The sequence below is a fragment of the Corvus brachyrhynchos genome, unplaced genomic scaffold (genome assembly GCF_000691975.1).
Source record: "Corvus brachyrhynchos isolate BGI_N302 unplaced genomic scaffold, ASM69197v1 scaffold5, whole genome shotgun sequence".
Classification (NCBI taxonomy): Eukaryota; Metazoa; Chordata; class Aves; order Passeriformes; family Corvidae; genus Corvus; species Corvus brachyrhynchos.
The window spans coordinates 8,328,477-8,343,620 of NW_008238321.1; the positions used below are offsets into that span (position 1 = coordinate 8,328,477).

The 15,144-nt window shown below is 41.6% G+C and overlaps 1 protein-coding gene across 2 annotated transcripts in view; it reads left to right on the forward strand.

Moving 5' to 3' along the window:
• The window catches only part of CARD11 (caspase recruitment domain family member 11), a 46,583-nt gene that overhangs the window by 12,588 nt on the left and 18,851 nt on the right, over positions 1–15,144 (forward strand). Inside the window, exons 1-6 of one of the 2 annotated variants that reach the window (XM_017734103.1) lie at positions 1,271–1,615; positions 10,527–10,739; positions 11,336–11,473; positions 12,108–12,433; positions 13,190–13,369; positions 14,937–15,089. In XM_017734103.1, the coding sequence (XP_017589592.1) occupies positions 10,541–10,739; positions 11,336–11,473; positions 12,108–12,433; positions 13,190–13,369; positions 14,937–15,089 (996 nt within the window). In that variant the 5' untranslated portion in view covers positions 1,271–1,615; positions 10,527–10,540. Of the gene's footprint in view, positions 1–1,270; positions 1,616–10,526; positions 10,740–11,335; positions 11,474–12,107; positions 12,434–13,189; positions 13,370–14,936; positions 15,090–15,144 lie in introns of those variants that run through there. The other variant, XM_017734102.1, reaches the window with a different exon arrangement.

Genomic DNA, 15,144 nt, shown 5'->3' on the forward strand with positions numbered 1-15,144 from the left:
GTTTGCTTGTGCTCATCTTGTGTGTAACCTCACCTCAGACACAAATGCAATGCTGCATTTAAAACAAAGGCTTTTCTGCACATTCTGCAAATGATTTTGTTGTCAGCCTGTTCTAAGGAATTATTGTGCTCCAAGGCTTAAGATGGGAGAATAAAACAAACTTCCTCTGACTTTGAGTTTGTTACCACCCTTTGTACTGTTAAACATCTCCTGAAGATCGGGGTTTGGGTGCAAATAATCCTGCAAATATTGCTTTTGTAGTAGTTTTTGTAGATGTTGTTTTAATAACAGCTGCCCATCCTTAAAGGCTGGGATGCTCACAGATAGAATGTAATTCTGGCATCACTTTACAGTTGTTATTTTCACAAATATTTGTTTCCACAGTCAGCGGAGAATTCAATACAATTCTCATACTTCTTCTTACTTTGACTCATGGTCAAGAACCACACCAGGTGAAGGCAAATAGCCAGATTTATTGCTATTTTAGTAGTTTGTTTCTTTAGTCTCTTCAAAAAAAATACACATTAACCGTGAACTGAACTGGCCAGAGTTTGCTGATGAGACCAGAGTTTAGTCTCTTCCCATGGTAAGTTAATTCTTTGGGGATAAATTTTCCACATGAAAGCTTTACAGTATTTTATTCTCTATCTTCAGAGCAATGGGCTTAGTTATGGAGAGAGAAACAGAAAATGCTTAATTCCTCCTTACAATGCTTTGAACCTAGAAAATATAGAATTGCCAAGTATTTGGCATTATCTCTTCCCCAAGACAGCAAGACAAGGTCATGGAGACATTACCACTACAGAAATAATGGACAGACAATGTACAAACAGACCATTTTTCCTTTAGATTGCTACGGAAGTGACTTACAGGAGCCATTCTGGAAGACGGAGAGCGAATTGTCTCTCTGTTTTGCAGAGATTGCTTTCCTGCTCTTAATTGCAGGCCTTTGGTGACAGGGCATGGCTAAGGAAACCCAGCTGGGTTCTCTGCAGGAAAAAGGGACCTATCTGAGGTCCTCCTCCTGCTCCATGCAAAGCCCCCAGCTCTCCGTAGCGGTGAGAGAAGTTCCTCTAAGACTTTCCTCAGCAGTGGTGTCACATTTGAAAGTTACCCACAAGCTCTGTTCAGAAGAAAAGGGAAGTAAGGCAGCCCCCAGCACCTTTCTGCCTGCTATATATAGACAGTAAGTCTGAGAGAGAGGGTGGTGGGTGTAAGTTTCCGGAGCTGCGTGAAACAGCCCCACAACACTGGTGAAAAAAAAGAGAAGGCACAGAGCAAGAAGAGGAGGTGACCAGAATGCACAAGCAGGGAAGATCTATTCATAAAACAAGCACAACCATTTCCATGTGCAAGGAGTAAAATATCAAGCTCCTTCTGATTCCCGCTGAGGGTTTGCCCTTCCTAGGCCAGGCTGCTGTGATTTATCGTAGGCTTTTTCTCATCAAATGGCATCCAGTTGTCATCTGTGTGTGTTGTGTGCTGCTGACTGAGATGTTCCTGCAGCTCTGAGCAAGGTGAAAGGATTTGGCCAATGAGCAGAGCGTCCAGCACTATGGCAGACTGTGGCTAGGAGTGAAGCTCACCTCTTCCAGTGAGTTGTTGGTTGTGTAAGGTATGTATGACATTGTTCCAGCTACAGTGGAGCTTTAAAATTAGAGTCTGTTTTACAGTAATGGTTACAAAGAGATCACAAAAAGGAATAAAGTGTAGATATCTGGTCAATCTACATAACCTATGCATTTACATAAAATGATCAAAATGGATGTGTGGACCATGGGAGTCATCAGCTTTAGGAGAATAGCCAGTGTTTGATGCAACAGGATATGTTGCTGGAAATTAGAAGCTCAACATGACTGGGTAAGTCTTCACAGAGTTCGGTGGGAGCTATTATACCTTTGCAGAATATTTAAGATGTTTAACTGAATCACATTCTCATCACAATCAGTGCATGCTGTTCTTGTAGTGCAGTATTGCATGGTTGCATGGGGGTTGTTTTTCATGTATTTGGAGTAGTTCGTTAAGGTTGTTCTTAATAGGGGGGTTATGAGAGTTGGCTTCTTATTTGCCTCTCTTTGTATTTAGTGTGTTTTGACTAGCTGTGGGATTCTTTAACTGCTGGAGCTGTGTCAGGGCGGTTTAGGTTGGATATTGGGAAAAGGTTCTTTGCCCAGATGTTGGTCAGGCACTGACCAGGCTCCCCAGGGAATGGGCACAGCCCCACAGCTGCCAGAGCTCCAGAAGCCTTTGGACAATGCTCTCAGGCACAGGGTGGGATTTTTGGGTGTCCTGTGCAGGGCCAGGAGCTGGACTGGCTGATCCTTGTGGGTCCCTTCCAACTCAGAAGATTCCATAATTCTACGATTCTCCGTATAGATCTCTGTCTTATTTTCCTACCATGTTATAAAGCCTGCTAGATGAAATATTATTTACAAAGTTTCCTGGGTCATGGTGAATTACAGTGAGATTATCTGACAGTATTCAAGATTGGAGTGTGACCTTTTCTGTTTTAAGAATGGCCTACACATTTACTGTCGATTGTTTCTGAATGTGGAGATTAAGTGAGTGCAGTCCTCTCCTTGAATGCATTCTGCGTTATCCTTTGACTGTCTGGAGATGAGAGTATCACCTACAGAGGGTCATTAACTGACTAGATGGAAAGTGCTCTTCTCTCTGTTATTTTTTAAAACTTTTGTAATGTAAGAGTTTGTAGAAAATGACAATTTTTTCAAGAAACAGACTAAGTAGGAGTTTTGTTTGGCAGAGCTACAATTCTTTCTCTCTTCCTGATGTGACTTGTATTAATAGAAGTGAAATGTTAACAGCACTGATAAGAATCAGGCTGTCTGTGCCAGGGTTGTGTGGGTTTCATATGTACCAGTTAATGAACCTTTGTCCTTACCAGGTTCTTATGTAGTTCAGTCTGTGGAGATCCCTCACAAACACTGGCTCTCTGTACCAAAGGATGTGCTGGGGTTTGTAATTTGAGCACACATTTACTGGGACCTAACCTACTGTCATCAAAGCCAATTGCATCTTTGAGCAACTTGAATTTTTAATTCAACATTCCTCCTAAACACGCAGGACTTGCCCCCAGCTGTGCCTCCTCCTCCTCTTGAGCTGGCTAGAATCTCATTATCAATTGTAAAAACAAAGTGAGTCAGTCTAAAGAAAAAATTAACCTGGGACCCAGTAATGACTTCGGAGGCGTCTGTTGGACCAGCATTCTCATGAGCCTCGGCAGCCCGAGGATGACAGCTTCTTTCTTAGATCTTGGCTTTTAGCACACATTAGTTGAAAGGAAATGCTTGTGTCAGTAGCTGATTCTCCAGAACAGAAGGGCAACTATATAAACATATTTGTACTACGTTAGCACAGCGATTTCTGCCGCCCTCCTCATCACTATGGAACAGGACGGAGCATGTGTAGATTAAAGCATTTGTTAAATGTCAGGCGCTCAGCCCTCCACTGCTACTTTGCAAAAAAATAGATGCACTGAAGTCCTGTGGTAAATTATTTATTTTAATTACTGTGCCATTATCTTGATTTGCATGCTCAGAAGTAACGCTGATTTCTAATGTTTCAGGATCTGTGGAAGGTCCTTTCCTATTTATTCCCACATTCCTTGCCTTTGCCTTTAGTAAGGCCTTTCCTATTCTCATCTCTGTCTCACTTTTGTTCCTCACTTTCATTCTCTTTCTTTTTCTTTTCCTGTTACCTTTTTATATTTTCTTTTCCCTTGACCTCACCATTTTTCACCCTCAAATTTCATCTCTCTCTCTCCCCTCTTCACTTTTTTTTTCTGCATCTCTCATTGTTCATATCTCTCACTTCTCATTTACTTTTACACATACTAGCGTTGAATAATGGCAGTATGGAAGTTTCTGAAGCCTGGGTACCAGATTCTCAAACAACATGTGAAAACAGAATAATACCCATCTAATCACCAGTGTAGATACTGGCATCAGGAGGACAAATCTCTCTCTGTGGACCCCAGAGGGAACCCGAGGCTCAGGATGGATGGAAACTAATCTTTGGAGAGCACTCCAAGGTGGAAGTATAAAATGGTGAAATGAAGAGTTTTGAGCAGAGCGTTTTCCATTCACTAGAGAGGTACTGGATTTTTAAATTCATGCCTGATTCAAAACAGCGAGATCAATCCACCCCCAAAATTTGCTCCTCTCTCAGTAGTGCTTAAACTGTGTGTTACTGCCAGAGCTGGAAGTAGCTTCATTGTTTGTAGGAAATAGTGACACACAGAAAATGACAGTTGTCAAAACATCATTTCAGCTATTTGCAGAGGAGGATTTTTCCATTGTCTTTGTTTATTATCAATAATGTGTGTGCTACAACCAAAGCTGATTGGATGCTGCCTGTTCGAGGCAGCACAACCTGCTGTCAGTTGGCCATTGAGCAAAATGAGTCACTTCCTTCCTGTGCGATCAAGCGATGGGAGCTTGGAGCCTCTAAAGCTGCCAGACTCGAGGAGGAGGTACACCAGATCCTGCCAGCAGGTGGGGTGTGAAATGGAAAAGCGCAGATCTCAGCCTTGTATGAAACAGAAATCGTTGCAGGATCCTAAGGAGTATTGCTGCACTGATTGGGGTCTTTGCAACAGTATTGCATGGGACAAAAGGATGTTCTTAATGTGTAAATAGTGTTTTCCCCCAGAAAGCAATAGGAATTGTATAGAATTTCATTTGCAATTTCAAAATACACAAAAGCTCAATGTAGTAAGTGTGGCATTCAGTTCATTCATTGTTCAGCTCTTAGGCAATATTGTCCTGCAATATTGAACACTTGTCTGTTTTTGTTGCACATGGTGTTTTCTGGTTTAGGTGGTTCTAAGCAAACTGTTGGCTGTCCTGACTGACACCACCAATAACTGATCCATGCTTTATGTATGAGTTATGCTTCCTTTTTTTTTTTCCCTGAGATGGGGTTTTATATGGATCTGTTCTTAGGAAAGTAAATAAAGGCAAAGAAAGTGATGGTTAAAGAGATTTCCAAGAGTATTAATTCTTCTGAACCCCTTCTGTTAGGACAGGAATAGTGATTAGACATAAATCTCTGATTTATTCCACTGCTTGGTTTGGTTGTTTTTTTTTCAGGGGGCAACAGTACTGAATGAGAGTAACAGAATAGAACCCTTCATTTCTTTTTCTCTCACTTGGTTGCTGAACTTATAGTTAGGAAAATGAAGGGAATTTTCTTTCTCCCTTCTGAAGCCAGATGAAGATGCCTCCAGAGCTCTCTGAAGCAGTTAGGGAGTTTGGTTTGCTTCCTTCTCCCTCTCTTCTATTCAGAAAATGGGAGTACTACTCATGTTAGCTACCAAAGATCTAGCTTTGCCTCCCTGAAGCCTTGCAGGTCTGCTGGTGTTTGAGGTTTCTTTTGTAGGCTGTGTGGAACAGGAAGATTGACTCAATTGAATTGAATAGGACATTTTTGTGCAAAAATAATCCTATTTTGTGTTTAAAGCTTCTTGCTCTTCTATTACTTTGGTATCTCTTATTCAATTTTTTTCTTTTATATTTTGTTGAAATAAGTAAGCTGGTTGAATCTCTTGTATAAAGAAGGGGTTCTGAGATACACAGAATGGTTCTTTTCATGTGCATCATTATGACCCAAAACAGAAACACAGCCCACTCAACAGTGCTGCTGCCTTCAGAAAGTGTTCTGAAGCCTGCGAAGTCTGAAGTAATAAAACTGCACTAATAATAAATATTTTTCTGGGGACTTTCCATCTCAGTGGTTCCATGTGCTTTGCAGTCACTAATTAACAAGTCCTACCTTGTCATAAACATACCCATGCCAGCCTTGTTTTCAGGTGGGGACACTGAGGTAGGAAGAATGGATATAAAGTGCAAATTCTTAAAGGCAGATGAAGACACTGTCTCGTCTCCCTTGGGAGTCTGGATTTAGACATCTGTATCGAAAAAAATTGCAAGGATAGGTAATCAAATTTAGTCCTCTCTATCAATGTTTAAGCCTTTTAAAAGTGGTTTTCAGTACCATAGAACATCCAGAGAGCAGCCAGAATAATTGGAAACTGCTGGTATTCAGCATTTCAGAAAGCCTGGAGGGCACACAGAGCTCTCCTGTCCTTAAGCAAAGGAATATAATTTCCTTATCACACTTTAAACTGTGACTTTCCTCTAAAAGTAAAAATAGCTCTAAATCCCTTTGTGGTTTTGTGGTTCTCTGATATTGCAAATCTGCACATATCCACACAAGCAGCTTTTGAGAAAATCACCCAGTTGTTACACTTTGTCATGTGAGGTGCTATACAAACTGCAGGGAGAAAAGACATTGCCCCACGGACTCTGGAGATGTGCAGAGAAAGAGGATGTAGAACAACACCCTCAAATTGTTGAGGATAATTAGATACACAAAGTGTTGCTTTCATCTTTATTTTTGGTTTAAAGTATGATGATTTATATGTAGTTCATTCATACTTAGCATTTAACATAAAATTCTGTTCTTATTAACTTATAATATGCAAAACATTTTGTGTGCTGTGATTTCTTTTCAAATACTGCCAGTCTGCAAGCATCTGTGACAAATGCAGAAATTCAAAACATTACAATAGATTACCTCTTCCAAAATAAACTTTCTTCTGCTTCTCAGTATGAAGACAAAACCACTTTTACATATTTCACAAAGGTGATATCAGGAAGTCAGAAACCTGAGCTAAAAGCTGCATTTGCAGTCGGCTACACAGCAACTCCTGAGTATTGACAGGCTGGCAGGAATTGAGAGCACGGGGATGCAAATAATTAAACAGCTGAAGGGTTAATTTCTGCACCATCATCAAAGAAGCACAAAAAACAAAAATGAAGCTTTAGATGTGACCTGATGATGAGCACTTTATAGAACCCCTGGGTCTGAAGCCTGCAGGCTTTGTTCCCTTGATCAGTGGAGAGTGTCACTGACATATGAGAGTGTGGAGTCTGAGTGAGAACAGAGAGCAGCTTTAACTGCAAGGTGATTTGTTCAGCTGAAAAATACACCACAAGAAAACCAGCAAACATACAGAACAATTCATTTGTGTGTAACAGCCAGCAGAAGGATAGTCCCTGAGAGAGAAAAGGAGACGAGGGGAGCAGAGTGTTCCTTTTAATGTAAAAAGGGATTCTCTCTTTTATTTGTCTACATCTACAGAGACCTTTGAAATAGATAGAACTAGCTGAGATTATTACTGGATTAAGCTCTCCTGCAGTTAAAAGCTATTTTGTATACTAACTACTGAAAGGAGCAGCAGGAGAGCAATTTTTTAACTGCTGTGGTGATTTCTGATTTCTTTTTGCTTCATGTCTGTTGAAGTCAGTCCAAGTCTGTGACTTCACACCTGTGATTTGTAACGGATGCCATAGTATTTCTATGAAATATTACAACTCCTGGATGTGTTAGTTTACAGCTCAAGAGGTGCTGGAATCACAAAGTAGATAATGGTAATAAAGATCAGATTTAATAAGTGATTACACATTTGAAAACATTTTAAATCTGTCATTTTTAATTTTATAGGTGAAAACAACTTTTCTGCAATATCATCATAGAAAGGAAGGACAGAAGCAGGGAATTAGGGCTATTAAATGCCTAGAAAATGCATGTACTGCTAAAAAACTCCTAAAATTAAAGCCAGTAATACAAGACCTTTATTGGTTTCCCACTGAGTTTCAGTTGTTACATCTGGGTTTTTGACCAGCACACCAAAATTTCAACCAATGGCAAGCGTTTTGTTTCCTCTTCAGTATTATATTAAATACTAAATCAAAGAATTACTTGCTCAGTAGGAGGGGTTCTGCACTAAAATCAGCTGTTCATTGCTATTTTCTCTGGAACAGCTCCACAGGACACTGGAGCTCCATGGGGGTTCTGCTCTTAGACCAGCCTGGCCAAAGAATCACAACAAAGGCAACGCCTCAAGCTCCAGGAAGGGGAGGAGAGATACCTGTTTCACACCCCTGGGAGCTGATGGACAGCACAGGAAGTTAGGACAGATCTTAGCTGTGATTCTGGCAGGGCATTTCCAAGGTGGAATTCCAAGGAAGAAAGCAAAAGGGAGAGTCTGACATTCCTACATGGCAGTGAAGGACCACCCCACTGTCATTTCTCGGGGCTTTCTCCTTATTAATACACTGTGTTTAGCAGGAGTTTGCTACCAGAAATCTCCTTTTAAAATTCTTAGCCACCCATCTAATATACTTATTGCTTTCCCATTAAACATTATGTCCCCAAAATAACAGTATGGATGTATTATGCCCATACACAAGGGACTATTTGGTAAAGATTTTTTTTAATGTCAGGTTAAAAAAAAAAGCGTATTTGTGTTGAGAATTACGCTGATGAGTGAACTCTTCTTTGAATCATTTAGTGGAGAAATCCCTTACTAATGTCCTGAGGGAACTGCTGACAGTGTGCAATAATTTCTGGTTCAGTGCAGCAGATTACAAGATATCTTGCGTTTTATGAAATTCAGGCAAGTGCTTCTTCTGCACTCTGAGGTCCATCTGTGAGCTCCCTGGTACGCTCCCAGAAATTAAAGGGCCTGTGACTCTCCTTTTTTCAGCTGCAGTGGATGGCTGTGGCTGTGAGCTGACTGAGGTACTGTGTGACCTTCTGCTTCACTGCCTTCTACTCCCCAAAGTCCAGCTTCTCCAATTATGTAGCGTTTGTTAAATTCACCTTTGAAGTGAAATACAGTTACTTCCAGAATAAGTGGTGGAGAATGAGGCTCATGAGAATGTGTGAGGACTTCAGATGAAGCTCTTTCCCCTTTAGCATTCCTCCCACTGCAACCTGCTTTGTAAAGCTTTTTCTCTACTGTTTTACCTTTATTCTGCTCATTGCTTCAGTGTCAGTTTTATCACACATAGATACTGGCATTCGGTGAGAATTTCACCCAGCCAGTGTGGAGCTCATAAGATCAGGGAGATTTTTCCCCTAACTACAGCCTTGCCACATGATTCTGGATCCCATTGAACGGCCTTGCTCTTCCTGGCCCTCTGAGGACTGCTGTCTCTCCCAGAATATTTGATATTCTGAACTAGAGTAATGAATCCACATGCAAGCATCAAAGCAAATGTGGAAAAAGTGGCTCCTAGGATGTGAAACTGAAAAGAAAAGAACTCTGCTGGAGTACAGGAGAAGAACAAAGCCCCTGGCAATACTCCCTTAACTTGCCCATACTGTGAGGAACCATCCAAATTTTTCTCACAGAGATATTGAAACCCCAACTAGGATTTTTGACAAATTGAAAAAGCTTTTAAAAGCATCAAGCAGAGAGCATGCATTGTTTTTGTAGGAATAGTCTGTATTTCATTATGTGAGAACACTGACAAACGCATTATTTAGCAGATTAGCACTTTTGGCTTTAGTTTTCAAAATGAGGAATTAATAACCCTTGGCTGTGCAGTTTATGAGCTGGTTTTGCCCAGGGATGCTCCGTGTAACGCAGGCTGCTCCCCAGTTCCTACAGCTGGAAGCTGAGGAAAACAACATGTTGCTTTTGAGGTCTTTAGTTACTGATTACTAGCAAAGCCTCATAAAGCACAGCTCTCGTCGCATATGATCCAAGAATTGCATATTCTTCCACCAGGGTCTCTGAACTTGAAATAGAAGCTTATGTTCCACGTGCCACCTGGATCACGAGATTCTGTGAAAGCTAGAATGCAAAATAGCACTAAGTGAAAAGTTAATATTTATTACAAAATAAAGAAGGAAAGATTTTTTTGGTTTTTTTGCCAAGTTTCTTTTGTTTTAACTTCAGTACAAGTTTTCTTGCCTCACTGTAGCCTGCCATGTAACCTTCTCTAATGAGGTGGGTACAAATTAGGAGCTGGCAGGAAATTGCTTTGCAAGCACTCAGAAACCGTGTGACAGCATTTGCATGAGTCAAGAACATTTTCAGACTGCAGTGACACAACGCTGTTACCTCCCCCCTCCTGCAGGGAAAGGCAAGGTCTGAGCTCCCAGGTACCTGCACTCACACCCCTCAATGCATCCACAGCCGGCTGCAGACACAGACCTGCTTAACTGTTCTTGTGTGCAGCCACTTACAGGTGCTGGCTCATCGCATCTGCACAGGTTCACCTCAGTACAGCTGAGAGGAGCAAAGGAGGTGAGGATAAATGCCTTCATTGCCTGCAGCCAGTATTTGTCTTTGCTCTGAGCTCTGCAGGTTCATTCACTTCTTGCCTTGCACTGTGCCCTTTGCCACTGCCTCTCTTGAGCAGAGGGATCCTCTGACTTGTAGAGACCTTGGTGGAGTTGGGTGAGTGCAGATTCATCACTGGAGAGCGATGAGCAATAGTTCACAGACTCAAGATAGCACTTCTGTGAACTGTCATTTCCCAGATAAGCTGTGGACAGGCTGCACTTCAAACAGCTTCAATATTGGGCAAATTCAGCATTAGTCAGAAGTGGTTCTGAGCTCATCCCATATGACGTGGAAGTACAAAAAACTACTGGGATTTGAAGCTCTCCTGCTTGGTGTTCATTTTCCAGTTGTTTCCCTTGTTCAGGAGCAGAGCCAGAGATGGATGACTGCTTGGAGACACTGAAAGATGAAGAGGAGGCTTTGTGGGAGAATGTGGAATGCAACCGGCACATGCTGAGCCGCTACATCAACCCAGCCAAACTTACCCCCTACTTACGGCAGTGCAAAGTCATCGATGAGCAGGATGAGGATGAGGTTCTCAACTCCCTTATGCTGCCCTCCAAAATTAACAGAGCAGGTAATTGTCTGGTCAGTGGCTCTATCTGCATCCCTGTGTGAATAGCTTTGCTTTGCTAAGTCTGGAGGGAGCCTGTATCAAGTTGCACATCACCAAATGAAAACCTTTAATCTTATTTAGAGGAGGTTTAAAGTAAGGGAGGATTCTGGTGCTATTTTGATCGCAAAGACTCTTTCCAGTGCTGTGCAGACTGGAGCTCATGGGGTTCAAACTCCCGTCAAGGCCTTGGCAAATATTTCAGTTAGCATGAGCAGCAGCCAGTGCCATTCTAGGAGCAAATTTTCAGCTTGCAGTACTTTGTGATTTGTCACTGGAGGATCTGCCATCCTTGCCTGGTAAAGGCTGCACTGAATAACTTGTCCTTTGAAATTTCCAGACCAATTTGCCCATTCTACTCCTTCAGAATAACGATCAGCACAAACATGTAGAATTGGTGGCATTACTTTATGGGCTCAGCTGAACTCAGTTAATCAGCCAGATTTTGCACAGCTCGCCGTGGCAGAGATGAACCTTAGGCAGATCTGACTTCAGGGATGTGGTACTTGCTCATGCTACTGATGGGGCTGATGTGTCTCCTCTCTTCTGTCTGTACCCAGGCCGACTGCTGGACATCCTCCACACCAAGGGCCAGAGAGGCTACGTGGTGTTCTTAGAGAGCCTGGAGTTTTACTACCCTGAACTCTACAAACTGGTGACAGGGAAAGAACCTACTCGGAGATTTTCCACTATTGTTGGTGAGTAGAATCAATCATAAAGGAGCCTGTTGAACTAAGGACTATCTGGAAGACTGGCTTGTTTTTTTTTTTTTTGGGAAAGAAGTGGAAATAAAAGCTAATCTTATTGTAGCATTCTGCAGCTTTTCAGTCCCCTTCAAAGCAAAATGTGGTAGGTAATGTATAAAGCAAAGGGACATCCTAGCTGTCTGAATGAAGCTGAAGAGCTTCAAATGAGATGATAGACATTGCCAGAAATCTCAGGAGAAGCTATATTGGAGCAGTGAACTAAATTACACTGATGACCTACACATGTGCAGCACATTTGGTGCATTCAGATTAATTGAACTTGTACAGATTCATTTTACAAAGGTTGTGCTATTTCTACGGGCTCAGCTGAAACAAGACAAATGTAAAGGCTTTGTCTTCTATCTAGACAAGCTGTATGTGTGTATATTGGGATTGTGATACCAGTGTGTTGTGTAATATTTGTACTGTTAGACATACAGATGTGTATGAATTTGTGCAAATTCTGCACCTCTGTACATATTCTGGCCCCTTGTTTCTTACTTAGTTCTTCTGATCCTACTTGTTAATAAAGTAACTTAAATAAGGTACTTCACTAGACATTGATAAGCTGTTCAAACATTTTCAGTGGAGGAGGGACATGAAGGCCTAACCCATTTCCTAATGAATGAGATCATCAAGCTGCAGCAGCAAGTGAAGACAAAAGACATGCAGCGCTGTGAGCTCCTGGCCAAGTCCCGCCAGCTGGAGGATGAGCGAAAGCAGCTAAAGCTGAACAAGATAGAGCTGCTGACCTTCCAGGAGAGGTACAACAAGATGAAAGAGGAGAGAAACAACTACAACGATGAGCTGGTCAAGGTGAAAGATGAGAACTACAATCTGGCCATGAGATATGCCCAGCTGAGTGACGAGAAGAGCATGGCTGTGATAAGGAGCCGGGACCTGCAGTTGGAGGTGAGATAAATGCTTTGGGGTGCGTTAGTCAGCAACAGCAATGGAGAGCGCCAGTGGCATCTGGGAAAATGAGAAGCAGAAAGGTGTAGAGCTCTCTTTTGCTTGCTGATATGGGATACACATCGTAAGGTCACCCCAAGACATTACCCAGATGATTGGAGGCATCAATGTATAGAAATGCCAACTGCAGTGAGGTGTATTAATGGCAGATAATGAATTAACAGAATGCAAGTAAAAATAAAATTTAAAACATACTTCCTTACTAAGAACATAATTTTGGCTTTTTTAGGCTTAGTAATATCTTGGTACAGTTATCCAGCAGCACTACAGCTGCTGAGGGTTTATTCAGAAACATATCGTGAATTTTCTCCTGTTTTTCCTGATCCAAATAGTCCACGTGCAAAAAGCACAATGTGTGGTCAGCCTCTTAAGTGTTCATTCTGTTTCATACGTCTTTATTTATTAAAGGATTGGGGACATGTCACTTTTTTTTAATCCAGGTGTTCTAAATATTCACAATCAGCCCATATGAGTTACAGCTGGCAAGTAGCCGGTTTGTACTTGAAACTTCACCAGTTCAGTTGTGGACATTCAGCACCCAATTATCAACTCCTCCTTAGCATTCACAGTTTAAACTATTTTTCCCCCTATGTTTTCACCTGGAAGTGAGAGCTTTTTCAGAGCACTAAATGTCAGAGCTAGGAAGGATTCTCTCCCTCTCCTCTTTCTCCTTTTCACTCTCCCTGGCTGCTCTAGATTGACCAGCTGAAGCATCGCTTGAACAAGGTGGAAGAGGAGTGCAAGCTGGAGAGGAACCAGTCTTTGAAGCTGAAAAATGATATTGAAAACCGACCCAAAAAGGAACAGGTTCTGGAGCTGGAGCGGGAAAATGAGATGATGAAGACTAAAATCCAAGAGTTACAGTCCATCATTCAGGTATAAAAGCAGATTGCTGCCTTTAAATCCAAACTCAAGCATATTCCAGTTACAGTGCAGGAAGTGTTGGCTGAAACCTCTGCCTGCAAAGCTTCAACCAGCATAAGTGCAAAGTTTGGACAAACAGAAGGCTGGTTGTACAGCTCCCAGCTGCCTGGAGTGCTCCCTGCGCAGACACATGCATGAGGAGGAGCTCTACAAAAATAGTCCTCTAAAAAAATCAAGTGTACATGAGAAATTGGCTCTTCCAAGAATGCAGTGTTGAATTGCTGAACATTGTACCAGCCTGTCACTGCAAAGCTCTGTTAAACAGCCAGTCCAGAAATTTCTGACAGTGGCTCTGTGTACCCTGTGTCAGGCTGTTGTCATATCTTTGCCAAAAAGGTTTTAATGAAGCAGAGGGTAACAAAGGTTCCTGTACTTGAGCGGTCACTAAGCACCAGGGTGCCCTGGAGAATCCTGCTTGCACAGGGAGCTCAACTAATGTGTGTTTGGGTAGGTAGGGAAAACAAATGATGTGCAGCACATTTAGAGCTTAGCCAAATAATGGGATATATATGAGACTGCTTAGCACTTTGTTGGAAATGTTTGTGGCATTTTAAAATGACACTTAAAAATTATCAATAGAAGGCCTTTCAGAAATGGCTGTAGCCTCTAGCAGCGCCTAACGATTCTTAGTTCTAACACAAATCCAATTCAAAGGTTGAAAAACAGTGTAGGATAGAAGATTCTGGGAGTTCTGGTCCATGTAGGTCTGTTATATTAATTGAAATGGTCTTACAGCACTTAAAGAAACAGAGAAATAGCTAAAAATAGGATTTAAATTCTCCTAAGCAAAAGTATAAATAAACTTGAACCAGGTTGTTTTAGAAATGCTTAGGAATGCTTAGAAATACTGGATAACCGAAATGTCCCTGAAATCTCCAATTCAGTCTAGGTATTTAAAAAAAAAAAAATGCATATTCCTTGCTGGCATTTCGTGCTTTTTTCATCTTCCATTTATGGTTAATTTTGGATGGCAATTATGTGTTGGAACCTGCTTTGGTAATCTTTTTAATTTTAAATCTGAAAGAAATTATATTCCTGGACAGTGTGGGAAATGAAGTAGTGGTACAAGGTACTCCAGGCATGTTTAATATTCTCTGAGCACAGCTCTGCAAAGCCTGTGCATGACTTAAAAATTCTCCTGAATATTTTCTTAGGCCCTGCTCTTTGGAAGAGGGTGATTTTTGTGCTCAGTGAGAGCTGATTAATAGAAAAGAGTTTTGAATGCAGGGCTTGGAGTGAAGAATTGTCACTGCATCCAAACCAGATCAAATTACAGCCAGTACAATAGACCAGTAAAACAGTTCCTTCATCAGATTATTCTGACAGCAAGACAGATTTTATTCATCTTTTCTGACAATGCTTTAAAATATGAACAAATGTCCATCTCTTCTCCTGCTTTCCCATTGCAGTACCTTGTTCATTTGCTATTCCTCTTGCCTGTTACTGTCTTTGATACTTTTCTCCCTGCAAAACTATTTTCTGTTTCCCTGGCCTGGCTCTAAAAAATGTCTTTCCTCAGGCTGACAAGAGGGGTTTGCCAGATTCAGACAAAGCCATTTTGGATATTCTGGAACACGACCGTAAGGAGGCACTGGAGGATCGTCATGAGTTGGTCAACAAGATCTTTAATCTCCAAGAGGAGATTCGTCATGTGGAGGACTTGAGAGACAAGGTGAGAAATGGAAGGGTTGAGAGATGGAATATCTCAGGCTGGTGCCCAAAATGCC